The 14,983-nt window shown below is 40.7% G+C and overlaps 1 protein-coding gene across 1 annotated transcript; it reads right to left on the minus strand.

Moving 5' to 3' along the window:
* Positions 1–13,608: 13,608 nt before the first annotated feature.
* On the minus strand, positions 13,609–14,240 carry LOC122672420 (transcription factor bHLH140). The gene has a single exon (XM_043869899.1). The coding sequence runs from the start codon at positions 14,238–14,240 to the stop codon at positions 13,668–13,670; it is 573 nt and encodes a 190-aa protein (XP_043725834.1). The 3' UTR covers positions 13,609–13,667.
* Positions 14,241–14,983: the final 743 nt, after the last annotated feature.

The following is a 14,983-nucleotide window of genomic DNA, read 5'->3' on the forward strand; positions in this document are numbered from 1 at the left end:
ATTCACAGACCCAATCTCATTCATTTCACATTACTTTTACCTAGAAACAAAAAGAACCTTAGTGAAATACTGAAATCTCTCTCTCTCTCTCTCTCTCTCTCTCTCTCAAGAGTATGCCATCTCAAAGTTCTATGTAAGGGGACCTCATAGACCATATTAAGCTTTGGCCATTGTGAAGCAAACCAGATGATGGCCAAACTTTAGACATCATCTTTATTTTAGGTAATGGTTCCAATTGTAGTTCAATTTCAGTCAAACACTTCTGCCCATGTGACAAAATAACACTTTAAAAAAGGATTGAAAATTGTGAATACTTTTGAAAAACAAATAGTAACTGAAAATACAAAAATAAAAAATAAATGTTCCATATAATTTTTTTTTTTTTTTTGGTAAGAATAAATGTTCCATACATGATGAGTCATAGAGATGAGATGAGCCATGGAAAATTATAGTTAAAATGTGGTTAACAAAGGGGATAATCTACAAATCCAACTGTCAAAAACGGTTCTATATAGGTTATTCAAATGAATTTGAGTTAAGTCAGTGTGGAGATTTGAATGGTAAGAGAATAAAAGTAATAAGAACGAAATTTTAATTTTGATAATAACTTGTAATTGGACAATTAAGTCCGTGTCTTGGCCAATTACAAGTTTGGATTCAAGTAATTCTCCAATTAAGTCCGTGTCTTGGCCAACTTGCTTTCGAGGTGCAACATGCTTGAGGTAAATTATCAACTTAATAGACACTACTCCTGCCCTTCTTTTCTCTGTCAAACTTTTTTGATCATTTTTCTGGGGAGAGGCTGCTCTAACCTCTGTTTTCATTATCATTCGTACTACATATCTAGTAACTCAATGCATATTCCCTGACGAATTTATATTGTTCTCTTGATTATTCTATTCTTTGTGTTTTTGGTTGTGTCTATTACGTTCTTTTTCCTGACAGAGAGTGTAATAAACTCTCTCTTTGCACTGCATAGTATTGTTGTTTCCTTAGTTATGATATCTAACAAAAGGGGTATCGGTGTTATGAACCTGTTATTGATGTCTCCATATATCTCGTCATGTTGTCTTTTACAAGAACACTATTTTCTCTTTTGTTTCTAAGAGTTCTCCTGACTTTGACTCAACTTAATTACTCCTTCATGCTCACTCTATTCCATATCTTTTCCCTCTTTGTACCATACCAGCTAGCTCTCCTCTCTGATTGACTCATTAACATGATGTTCCTACAACCATGCCACCTACCCTTGACTCCGTTGTTCCTGTCTTGCCTACAGACTCATCGACTACTTGCGTCCTACCTAATGGTCTAGACCCGTCTCTGGATCCCTCTACTAGCCTTTCTCATCAATATCCTAATCAGGTATGAGAACAATCCGTCTGTCTTCGAGATTTTCATCATTATTTTTCTCCTCTTGCTTCTTTACATGAACTTACCTCCTTTCGTGAAACTTCTACAAATCCTCACTGGTAGAAAGCAATGACAAAATAAACTTGATGCCCTTCACTAAACTCATACCTGAGATCTGGTTGATCTACTCAACGATAAAACTATAGTTGGATGTGAGTGGGTGTACAATATCAAGCCTCGATCTAATGGGTCAATTGAGCGGTGTAAGGCTCAACTAGTTGTAAAGGGATACTATCAGGAATATAGTATTGACTATGAAAAAACTATTTTTTGGCTGACTAACAAATATATTCAATAAAAGCACAAGGGAAATAAGGCACCCGATAGAAAGAAAATGAGGGGAAAAAGAAGGGAGGGGGGGGGCAAAGCCGAATTAGGTAAGACCTAAGGAGGAGAAACAATCATAAAGAGATAGGTATTCTCCAACTAGCAACAATTTGGTGGTTTCTAATATTATCAAGAATAGTGGGGATGATGTTGCCAATCCTACCTCTGACTTCGAACCTAATGGTGTGAAACATCCTCAACTGACTAGCACGTACATCTTCTCAAGTTCCTCTCATACCACACATGATAAACCGTTGCACGGAAAGCAAGCTTGCCTATGTTACAACACATTTTCCCTTCATCATTCATGCTCAAAGTCTCATATCAGTCTCTGGGAAGCCCAACATTTATTACTGATTCCTTCCCAAATAGAGCAGGAGAAGGGGCATTGAAAGAACAAGTCTATCACTGTCTAGATTCTAGTCCAGCATAGGGTGCATGCAGATGAAGCTGAAATTGACCTTGCTTAGAGCACCGCCATGGTTAGCAAGGCTTGGGAGAGCGCATCAAGAAATGAACTTCCTAGAAATGTACATTGGATACAAGACCACCGAAGACTAGGGGATGGGCGATGAGAGCAGATCAATTCCCATGTAGAGGCTAAAGAGAACTTTTCAGATGAGGTGCCCCCCCCCCCCCCGGTCTCACCTACTATCGCGGGGTCTTCTCCTAAGAGATGGAAGGACAGCCCATGCAACCTGGAGGATAGGAGAAGGAGCATGGTTAGGGCACCACGCGCCATCAACAATAATCGAGGAAACTAGAGCCTTACGATCTTCACCTACATCATACCTGATTTTAGTCACTATAGGTTTGGAGGAGGACCACCCGTGAGGATGCCATTGATCAAGCCAAAGAAGTATAGAGCCCTTGTCATCAATACACGATACAATCATGTCCTTCACTAGGTGTCTAAGCTCAATTTGATTCCAACTGAGGAGGAGTCTAGAGAAGGAGAAACAATCCACAAGGAATCCGTTTGGAGATACCTAATATGAAACCCAGATACTCGACTATCTAGAAGAAATCTTCCAAATCAGGTTAAGCACTCCCACTTTGTACACCTCCTTGTTTCACCGAATGCCAAGCCTCCCTCAGATTTAGGCTTGCACATGAATCCTGATTGATAATGTGGAGAAATTTATTGTTGTCGTTGTCCTTCCATAGAAATGCACTCATCAAAGATTCCAGCTGAGGGGTACTGGCGGCAGGGATCCCAAAAACTCTGACCAATAGATGTAAGAGGATTGTATCATTAATCGGACAAGTTCTAATCTACCCACATAAGAGAGAAGTTTAGCTTTCAACACCTGATCAGTAGATGAAGAAACTTTTGTCCTTGTTGCTCGATTGACCTCTGCCCGAACTCTAGTTGTTGTGCCAACCGTCTGTCAGTGGTCTCTTTTTTAGATGAATGTGAAAAATGTCTTCCTAAGTGGTGATCTTCAAGAAGAGGTGTATATGAAACTACCACCAGGACATCCTCATTAGGTGTGTCGCTTGCGGTGTGCCTTATATGATCTTAAACAAGTTCCCCAACCTGGTTTGCTAAGTTCAATGGCATAATCTCTGAATTTGGTTTCTCATTGACCCTGCATGCCAATGCTCTTTTTATTCGTCGTATGACTTATGGGATTGTACTTTTAATGTGTTATGTGGATGATATATATTTATTACAAGGGATGATACTGTTGGACAAGAGTGTGTCCATCAAACCCGGTTCGGTCCGGTTCAAGCCTGTTCACCTTTGTATTGAACATTTATACATTTTAGTTTAATATTGTCACATGCGATATAAACTTTTTGAGCATTATGAGTCTGTAAGTTATACTTAAAATGGTAGTCACGACTAGGGTTTGGGCTGGGCACCCTTATCATATGGTCGTCGCATTGGGTATGCCTAGACATGTGATGTCAGGGTACGAATGCGAGTGCTCACATGTTTGATGTGTGCATTGGCGAAGAATCTACTTTGTCGATTCCCTCATGTATTACTGCCAGATGTAGGAAGGGATAGACATGTGTCACTGACACCCTGTACCTGAGGGAACCCTGTCACTACAAAGTGTGATCGCATTCTTTAGTTCATCAATGACTGAGACTCAAGCGAGTCAAAGCCGGTGTTCTGGGAATGCGTGAACACTTTGTGAGTGAAGGAGTTATCCAACACGGTCACCACTGCCAGATTGGGGAACACCAAGATAGAGACGCTCGTGCATGGTGGGATCGAATCTAGATCCAGACCATTTTGGAAATGGTTTTGTAAAATTTATTTTACATAAAATGATACATTATTTATAGTTATTTCAAATAAAGTATTTTATCGAGTTTTGCAGGACCCGATCGGATGCACAGACGCTCTTATATGGACATGTACTATGGATTGGGGTTTGGTAGTACATGTGTACATGTCCTAGATTCCATAATGATGGTGTTGATTAGTGGGGGGGGGTTGTATATGATAAATTGTTATCATATAGGGAGTTATTTGGAATTTACTAATTTAATTGGCTCTTTATTTAATTAATGGATTTTGTGTTAATTGTAATTATCCATTAATAATTAAATAAAGAATCTAATTAATACTTTCCCTATTAGATTCTGCTTCTTCACCTGTGTAGCACTTTGAGTTTAAACAGAACTGCCAAACTGAGAGAGAGAGAGTCAGACTCTCACTAGGGCTCTATTAAATCTATCTACGATTTAATTAAACCCTATTATTATAAATAGGGAACCAAAAACGCAGAAGATGAAGCTCTCCACATTTTTGGAGCAGACACTCTCTCTCCTATATTTTTGATTTCTCTCTCTCCCTCTTGTGATCTCTCTTCTTCTTCTTGCTTCTCTCACCTATGTTTGAGAGTTAGGGTTTGTGAAACCCTAGATCTGTGCTGAGGAGTTTGAGGGCATCTGGGATTGGCGTGTAGAACCTTGGTAGCACCATTGGAGGTTCAGATCTGTTTGCTTGGAGCGCTCACTGGAGGAAGAACCACTGTCTATTGGAGGAGCAACACTTGAGGCTCACCTGGTTAGCAGTTCTTTATTAATTCCTTCTATTTATTGATTATTAATATTTATGGGAAGCGAAAGAAACTCGAATCGATTAATTTCCACTGCGCATTCGAGTTAGGGATGGATCCCCCTTGCCATGTGATGGACTAGGGATGAGTTTCTTCGTCCCTACTGTGATAATAAATTTTATGGGACACATGAGGGAAGGAGAAACCCTAACAGGGATGCACCAGGGTTCCCATGGGCAACCATGGGAAGCCCTAAAAATTAAAATGGATTACCCATGGGACACCATGGGCTAACCCAGGGCGTGCAAAATCCTAAGGATAAATATCTTGGTCTCCTTAGGGAACCATGGTTTGATCCCTGGATCGTTCTTTGGCCAACAGTGTGGTATCAGAGCCACCTTTCCTACCCATGAATATTAGATAATTAATAGTTTAATATAATTATCATGAATGGGATGCAAGTTGGCATATGGGTGGTTAGAAAATGGTTGTTGTAACAACCTTCCCATGCGCACATGGGTAGTTACAAGGTTGTTAGTGTAACAACCTACCCATGTGATGATGGATTTGGTTTGTTTTATTTATTCCAATTATTGAAGCATGTATCCAATTAGGTTGTGATTATTAATTTTTAATTTTAAAATTTTTTAATCATATTCTATATGCGGGGGGGAGCGCACGCTGCCAAGCCTCTGCGCACGCCCTCCCCCATGAACCTACCCTTGTGCACATCCCCTTGCGGGCTGCTGCTTGCGGGCTGCGGGCCTGTAGCCTAAGGCTGCTGTCCATGGGCCTTGTGCCTATGGGTTGCGCAGGGAGTGCCTACAGCCTGCGCAAGTGGGCTGCATGCACCCCCCCTTGTTTTCCCTCCAGTTTAACAAAAAAAAAAAAATAGATTTTTCAAAACAGAATTTTATTATTTTGTTTTATTTTTTGGAGGATGATGATGGGTGAAGAGATTCCATCTTTACCCACTTGTAATTAAAATGCGATTTTAATTTTATGGGCTTGGATACATGTTATCACATGCGATGTGGTGGTTCAATAATTGAAGGAATCCATGTTTTAATTTTTGGTTTACTTGCTTTAATGCCCATGCATGAAATTATATTATGATGTGATTATGGGAATGGCATTCTAATAAATGGATGGATTGTTTATGTATGTGATACATGGGGTTATGGGTGGATGTGATGCTTCTCTCTCTTTCTCTCTCTCCCCCTATCTTTTTTATAAACAAATGTACTCCACCCCATGGGCAGCCCAAATGGTGGGTTGGTTTCTCCATGCGGGGTTTCTTTATTATTATGGAAAGGAAAGTGTATAGAATTTTTTCTAGGTTTCCATTGTAATTTTAGAGGAGTTAGGACTCCCAGGGCATGTTGATGGTGATCCACATGTGGTGCTCAAAGCTTATGGAAATGCAAGTCACCTACTTTGAAGACGTAATCGGGTGGAGGAGATGATCGAGGTGTGGCATCCATGGCATGATAAATGCACCCAAAGTTATTAGTTTTATTTTTATTGGGAGGGTTCTTTAATTGCTTCTGATAAAAATGCCGACATCCCATAATCACTTTTAATTAATGTTGATTAATTATGTTGTTTAAATCTATCCATGTATGTGAGAGTTAATTAATCCCTCTTTATTCACAATACATGTATGATATGGACTAGTCTTAATTGGTAGACATGTCCATGGCCTCCTATTGAAGATAAATGTAGAAAGTGTGTGACATGACCCCGCATAAGCCGACAGGACATTGTCAGGACCTCTGTCACACATTTATCTATATTTACCTCAATCTAGATACGTTAGGGTATGGATAGTGAGAGGGCACTGCGATAGTGGGCCATCTTTCATGATTCCATGATTCTAACTAATGCAATAGGTAAGTACATGACTTGGGTATATGTCAGCCAACAGGATCTGGACATGACACCCAGGTGGCCGAAAATATTGGAAGCCCATGAGGCGGACAGCTTAGTCCACACTAACATGGTGTGTATAATGACTCCCGACAAGGTAAGTTATGCATGCAAGGGTTGTAGGTATCCAATTCATCTTTTGGGTTATGAGGGAAACCCAAATCATGAAAGACCATTTATGTGTGTGTGCTCAATTTATTATTTTCAATGGTCATTAATTAGCATGTGGTTATTTACTTGTGCATGTGTAGATTAATATACGATGGCTGCCGTTAATTCCAACTTGTTAACACTCATTAGCGAATACAAACTTAATGGTACAAACTATGTCGATTGGTACCGGAGCATTAAGTTGCTCCTGACTGCTGAAAGACTGTACACAGTTCTAGATGAACAAGTTCCTCCTCAACCCGACCCGAACGATTTTGTGGCAAATGAAGAGATGCAAGAGTTCCTCATGAGTTGTTCCAAAGCATCACTCTATATCCTAGGATCGTTGGAAAAGTCAGTCGTAGACTCAGTCAAGGATATACGCACTGCTGGGGGTAAAATGGATAAGATGCTGAATTGTTCAACAGGCAGTTGACACACGCACATTCTGATGCGGTGAGTCAAATCCATAACTCCAAGATGTCCCAGGGGACTCCAGTGATGGATCATGTAATAAAAATGATCAATCTGTTTGAAAAACTGGAATCCATGGGGACTGATTTCAACTTGCGATACAAGACTGATGTGATCTTAGCGTCACTCATTTCTGCCTACGCACCTTTTAGGATGTCCTACAAGATGTCCGAGAAGGAGATGGAGCTCACCGAGCTTGCTAATGCGCTGGTAGAGGCTGAAGCATCCTTGAAAAAGGACAAGGCTGAGGTCAATGCAACTGAGGCAAAGCCTTCTTCAAATGGGAAGAAGAAGAAAAAGGGAAGTAAGGGCAAGACCCTAAAAGCCAAGGGTGGGAAGTCTGGCAATAAAGGCAAAGGCAATTGCTTCTATTGCAAGAAGGAGGGTCATTGGAAAAGAAACTGTCGTGCTTACCTAGCAACTTTGAAAAATAAGAAGCCGGATGAAACAGAGGCTGCTAAAGAAGGTACATGTGATGTTCACATTCTTTATGAGTCTAATTTGTCTTTTGAACCGACCAATTCTTGGTTGGTGGATAGTGGATCCACTGTTCACATTTGCAATGATTTGCAAGGGTTCAAGGAGACAAGGAACCTGGAAAGAAATGAAGTGCGTCTTCGGATGGGCACTAGAGCTGAGACCATGGCGTTGGCTATGGGAACTTTTATTTTAAATTTTAGTTCCGCTAGTTTAGTTTTAAAGGATTGCTATTATGTACCCTCTTTCAAGAGGAAGATAATTTCAGTTTCAAAACTTGTTTTGGACGGATTTAGTTTTTCCTTTAATTCTAAATTGATTATTCGTTTTAATAATTCCTTTATGGCATCCGGATATATGCAAAGTAGTTTGTGTTTTTTAGATTGCCCTATTAGAACGAATGTTGTTTCAAATGTTGATTTGAAACGGAAAGCAGCTCCAGTGAACTCAACATATCTGTGGCATCTAAGATTGGGTCACATAAATGTAGACCGAATCAGTAGATTGGTGAGGGATGGGCCCTTAGAGAGTCTGAGGGTGGAACCATTCCCCACCTGTGAGTCATGCCTTCAGGGCAAAATGACCAAGAAACCCTTTAGCAATAAAGGTGCTAGAGCCACAGATCTATTGGAGTTGATACACACTGACGTGTGTGGACCCCTAAACATACAAGCAAGATATGGGTATGAGTACTTTATCACGTTCACCGATGATTACTCTAGATATGGTTACATATACTTGATGCGTACGAAATCGGAAGCCTTTGATAAATTCAAAGAATTCCAAGCCGAGGTCGAAAGACAGCTCGATAAATGCATCAAGTCCTTACAATCAGATCATGGAGGGGAGTATCTATCAGATGAGTTTAAAGAACATCTCATATCCCAAGGGATAGTTAGTCAGCTAACTAATCCAGGCACACCACAACAAAATGGTGTATCCGAACGACGCAATCGGACCCTATTGGATATGGTCAGGTCGATGCTCACTTATAGTGAGCTACCTCTTTCTTTCTGGGGGTACGCTTTAGAGACGGCGATATATATCTTGAATAGGGTTCCATCTAAGTCTGTAGCCAAGACACCCTTTGAGTTGTGGAAGGGGCGAAAGCCCAGTATTCAACGCCTTAGGGTATGGAGTTGCATAGCACATGTGCGAAAGCAACAGACAGACAAGTTGAAATCCAGGACTTTGAGATGCTATTTCATAGGCTGCCCCAAAGGCACGATAGGCTATTATTTCTATGACCCAGTTGACCAAAAGGTCATTGTAAGTAAACATGTCACATTTTTGGAGGAAGAAATGATGACCCAGAGGTCCGAACCAGTAGTCATAAAAGAGCTATCAGATGGCTCAAAAACGTCACTTCCAGAAGTGAGACCAACTGACATACCCGCTGAAATACCAACACCTGAGGAACCTCGACGCAGTGGGAGGACTATTAGACCACCCACCAGGCTAACTCTTCTAACCGAAGAGGAAACTGTGGAAGAGTTCCACATGGTATCGGTTGAATCGGATGATGATCCAATGACATACGTTGAGGCTCTAAAGGATGCTGATGCCACTAGGTGGCTGGAGGCAATGCGCTCTAAAATTGATTCGATGCATTCCAACAAGGTCTGGACTCTAGTCGATCCACCACTTGGCGTCAAGCCAATTGGATGCAAATGGATCTTCAAGAGAAAGAAGGGCGCAAATGGAAAGGTCAAAAGATTCAAAGCGAGACTGGTAGCAAAGGGCTATACCCAGAAAGAGGGTATAGACTATGAGGAAACCTTTTCACCAGTAGCGATGATGAAATCCATCAGGATTTTATTGGCTATCGCAGCACACTTTGATTATGAGATTTGGCAGATGGATGTGCAGACTGCATTTCTAAATGGGTTCCTTCAAGAGGAAATCTACATGGAACAACCAGAGGGGTTCTCTTCCTTGGAGGAAGAAAGAAAGGTGTGCAAATTACAAAGGTCCATTTATGGGCTGAAGCAGGCTTCCAGGAGCTGGAACATCAGGTTTGATCAATCAATCAAATCGTTTGGTTTTGATCAAAACATGGATGAACCATGCGTTTACAAAAAATCAGTGGGAGGGCAGTATGTTTTCTTGTTTTATACGTAGATGATATATTGCTGATTGGTAACGATGTAGGATTCCTTTCATCAGTAAAATAGTGGTTATCCACAACGTTTTCGATGAAAGACATTGGTGAAGCTAGCTATATCCTTGGGATCAAACTCATAAGAGATCGCCAAAAAAGGATGCTAGGCTTGTCACAGGCTACCTATATAGACAAAGTCCTGGCTAGATTTAGTATAGAGAACTCCAAGAGCTCAGACATGGAATCAGTCTTTCCAGATCTCAATGTCCTCAGTCTAAGATAGACATTGAAGAGATGAAGAGGATTCCCTATGCCTCAGTAGTTGGGAGTCTTATGTACGCTATGTTGTGTACTAGGCCGGACATTTGCTATGCAGTAGGTATGGTAAGTCGTTATCAATCTAACCCTGGACGCGAACATTGGAGTGCTGTCAAGAATATCCTCAAGTACCTGAAAAGGACTAAGGAATATTTCTTGGTTTTTGGATCTGATCAGTTGTCAGTATTGGGATACACAGATTCGGATTTCCAAACTGACAAGGATGACAGAAAATCCACGTCCGGGATGGTATATCTAATGGGTGGAGGTGTCATTGTGTGGCGGAGTGCGAAACAAAAGTCTACAGCCGATTCTACTACCGAAGCAGAATACCTTGCAGCTTGTGATGCAGCAAAAGAAGGTGTTTGGCTGAGAAAATTCCTATCAGATTTGGAGGTAGTCTCTGATCTTGTCAAGGGCCCTATTCCCCTACTATGTGGCAATAGAGGGGCCATTGCACAAGCTAAGGAGCCTAGGGTTCATCAGAGGAACAAGCACATGCAGCGGAAGTATCACCTCATCAGAGAGATTATCCAACAGGGTGACGTGAGTATCTCCAAAGTGGACACAACTAAATTGTGTCCGATGCCATGACAAAGGGTTTGTCACCAAGTGTGTTTGAGAAACACATGGAGGGCATGGGTTTAAAATGTATGGGGAATTGGTTTTGATGTACAAGTGGGAGATTGTTGGACAAGTGTGTGTCCATCAAACCCGGTTCGTTCCGGTTCAACCCGGTTCACCTTTGTATTGAACATTTATATATTTTAGTTTAATATTGTCACATGCGATATAAATTTTTGAGCATTATGTGTCCGTAAGTTATACTTAAAATGGTAGTCACGACTAGGGTTTGGGTTGGGCACCCTTATCATATGGTCGTCGCATTGGGTATGCCTAGACATGTGATGTCAGTGTACGAATGCGAGTGCTCACATGTTTGATGTGTGCATTGGCGAAGAATCAACTTTGTCGATTCCCTCATGTATTACTGCCAGATGTAGGAAGGGATAGACATGTGTCACCGACACCCTGTACCTGAGGGAACCCTGTCACTACAAAGTGTGATCGCATTCTTTGGTTCATCAATGACTGAGACTCAAGCGAGTCAAAGCTAGTGTTCTGGGAATACGTGAACACTTTGAGTGAAGGAGTTATCCAACACGGTCACCACTGCCCGATTGGGTAACACCAAGATAGAGACTGTCTGTGCATGGTCGAATCGGAATCTGGATCCAGTACCATTTTGGAAATGGTTTTGCAAAATTTATTTTATATAAAATGATACATTATTTATAGTTATTTCAAATAAAGTGTTTTATCGAGTTCTGCAAGACCCGATTGGATGCACAGACGCTCTTATATGGACATGTACTATGGATTGGGGTTTGGCAGTATATGTGTACATGCCCTAGATTCCACAATGATGGTGTTGATTAGTGGGGGGGTTGTATATGATAAATTGTTATCATATAGGGAGTTATTTGGAATTTGCTAATTTAATTGGCTCTTTATTTAATTAATGGATTTGGTGCTAATTATAATTATCCATTAATAATTAAATAAAGAATCTAATTAATACTTTTCCTATTAGATTCTGCTTCTTCACCTGTGTAGTACTTTGAGTTTAAACTGAACTGCCAGACTGAGAGAGAGAGAGTCAGACTCTCACTAGGGCTCTATTAAATCTATCTAAGATTTAATTAAACCCTATTATTATAAATAGGGGACCAAAAAACGCAGAAGAGAAAGCTCTCCACATTTTTGGAGCAGACACTCTCTCTCCTACGTTTTTGGTTTCTCTCTCTCCCTCTTGTAATCTCTCTTCTTCTTCTTGCTTCTCTCACCTGTGTTTGAGAGTTAGGGTTTGTGAAACCCTAGATCTGTGCTGAGGAGTTTGAGGGCATCTGGGATTGGCGTGTAGAACCTTGGTAGCACCATTGGAGGTTCAGATCTGTTTGCTTGGAGCGCTCACTGGAGGAAGAACCACTGTCTATTGGAGGAGCAACACTTGAGGCTCACCAGGTTAGCAGTTCTTTATTAATTCCTTCTGTTATTGGTTATTAATATTTATGGGAAGCGAAAGAAACTCGAATCGATTAATTTTCGCTGCGCATTTGAGTTAGGGATGGATCCCCATTGCCATGTGATGGACTAGGGATGAGTTTCTTCGTCCCTACTGTGATAATAAATTTTATGGGACACATGAGGGAAAGAGAAACCCTAACAGGAATGCATCAGGGTTCCCATGGGTGACTATGGGAAGCCCTAAAAATTAAAATGGGGCACCCATGGGACACCATGGGCTAACCCAGGGCGTGTAAAACCCTAAGAATAAATATCTTGGTCTCCCTAGAGAACCATGGTTTGATCCCTGGACCTTTCTTTGGCCAACAAATATTGCTAACATACAATCCTTAAAACTATTTTTCCATTAGAATTTGAGATGAAAGATCTTGGGTTGCAATGATATTTTCTTGGCCTCGATATTTCCTTTGCAATTGATGGATATTTCTTATCTCAGGTCAAGTATGCATCTGATATTTTGTCTCGAGTAGGGATTACTTACTGATAACAAAACAGTTGACATTCCTCTTGAATTAAAACCAAGCTACGAGCAATTTTTGGCTGATTCTACTCTCATCCATCAACTTGTTAGTAGTCTTGTGTACTTGACAGTCACTTATCCACATTTCTTATGACCTTATATTGTCCATCTTGTCTTGATGCTTATTATCCACATTTCTTATGACCTTATATTGTCCATCTTGTCTAGATGCTTATTAGGGTATGTGATATTACTAATCGTTCTACAATGAACTATATATTGCTTCTTTTTGGTGATTCTCTTTTCTTTTGGTGCAGTAAAAAATAAATTATTGTTGCTCATTCTAGTATCGAAGCCAAATATCATGCTCTAGTTACACTTACTTCTTAAGGATATAGGTGTCACCAACTCCTACCCTTATCATGTGACAGCAACAGATATTTCCATCCATTGGCAATGGAATGTATAAACTTTCACCAAAATTATCAAGATTTAGTTAGGTTTGAAAAAAAAAAAAAAACACAAAGGAAAAACGTTAAATTAATATAAGTATTACTTCCACAACTCATAAGACCCAACACTCTGAACAACTAAGCTATGGGCCCGCCCCCCAATACATTTAATAAATGATAATTTAAAAATCACTGCAGAGAATGATTGCATCTACCTCTACCTACATCTAAAGCATATATTGCACATAGAAACGAGATGAACCATTGACAAAGTGGCGGGAAACTTGTCTATTCATTACTAAGAAGAGATTTTTACAATGATAACAACAACCCATCTTAATTAGGTTTACAAAATGTAGGTTCCTGCTGCCTTGTACACCAGAGAGAGAGAGAGAGAGAGAGAGAGTAACAAGTAAGAGATTTACATAACTGAGGGAGGGAGGTCTCTAAGGCTCTAATTAAGGCAATTCCTTTTTAATGGAATTAGTGGAGGAGAACATGATGTGATCATTTTCATCAGTTTGAAAGCAATAAAGTGGCAGAGATGGAAGTGGGGTAACCATTGGATCCGGCACAGCGGTTAAGGGTGTCGCCACCGACGAGCAAGCTGAGTCTTGATGAGTAGGAAAAGATGGAGAGAGAAAGTAAGGAGAAGTAGGAGGAGGAAGAACAGAAAGGGTATCCTCCTCCTCAGCCATAGCTGCACTCATCATAGCTTGGTGAAGCCATATCTGTGTTTTGAGAAACTTCACGTAGTGAATAGCTTCCTCCAACATTGAAACAGTGTCCATTTTTGTTCCTCCAGGTACTAAACTCTGCAAGATCTTGAAGCGATCACTGATACGATGCCTTCTCTCTCTGGCTGCCACGCTCTGTGGATCTGTCGATAGCTTCACTGCTTTGTTACCACTACTATTCTTCTTCTTCTTTCCATTCCCAGCTTTCTTTCCTTTGCTATTATTAGTGTCGGTCGTTGCTGTTGTAGAAATAGAAACAGAAACATCACACCATGAGTTAGGAAAACACTCCATAGGGGTCTGGCCTTCTCTGATTAGAGCTTCTTCAAAGTTAGACAAGAGAAGAGTGAAGAACTAGGGTTTCCAGTCATGGTTATATATAGATATTTTTCTGGAGCAAGAAAGAGAAAGAGAGAGAGAGAGAGAGAGAGTGAGAGTAGTGAGCAATATCTTGAATGAAAGAGAATCAATGATGGAATGTGAAAGAAAGAAGCAAATTCAGGTGAGGGAGTCAGGCATCTCCTGAATACGCAAGCCTATGATATAGGGGGTCTATACATATAATTAACCCAGAAGAAAAGATATGGGGGAATGAGATTGAGAGATCATCAGAATTCAGAAGGGTCTCTCTCTCTCTCAGTTGCTTTTTTTTGTTTTTCGTTTTTTAACTTACAATATTTAACCCTCTACACCGTAACGCGGGGATTCGATCCTCTGACCTGACGACAACAAGCCATAGTCTTGCTAAACGACAACAAAGCCATAGTCTGGCTAAATAAAGTCTTCGAGTTTTTAGCTGCATGTTTGTCCTTATTGAACCATTTTACGTTTGCATGGGGCCCACAATCAGCTATCCACCCCCCCTCCCTGGACCCTATTACTGTTGCAGCCCTAATTAGCGAGTCAAAAGCAAGTTCCCAGGTGAGTGACTCGTAAGTGATAAAGCCCATGGTTATGACTTATGAGTAAGGTTGTCAATCGGTCGGTTCGGTTCGATTTTTCGATTTCGGTGTGATTATCAGGGAAACTAAAATCGA

The sequence above is a fragment of the Telopea speciosissima genome, chromosome 8 (assembly GCF_018873765.1).
Source record: "Telopea speciosissima isolate NSW1024214 ecotype Mountain lineage chromosome 8, Tspe_v1, whole genome shotgun sequence".
Classification (NCBI taxonomy): Eukaryota; Viridiplantae; Streptophyta; class Magnoliopsida; order Proteales; family Proteaceae; genus Telopea; species Telopea speciosissima.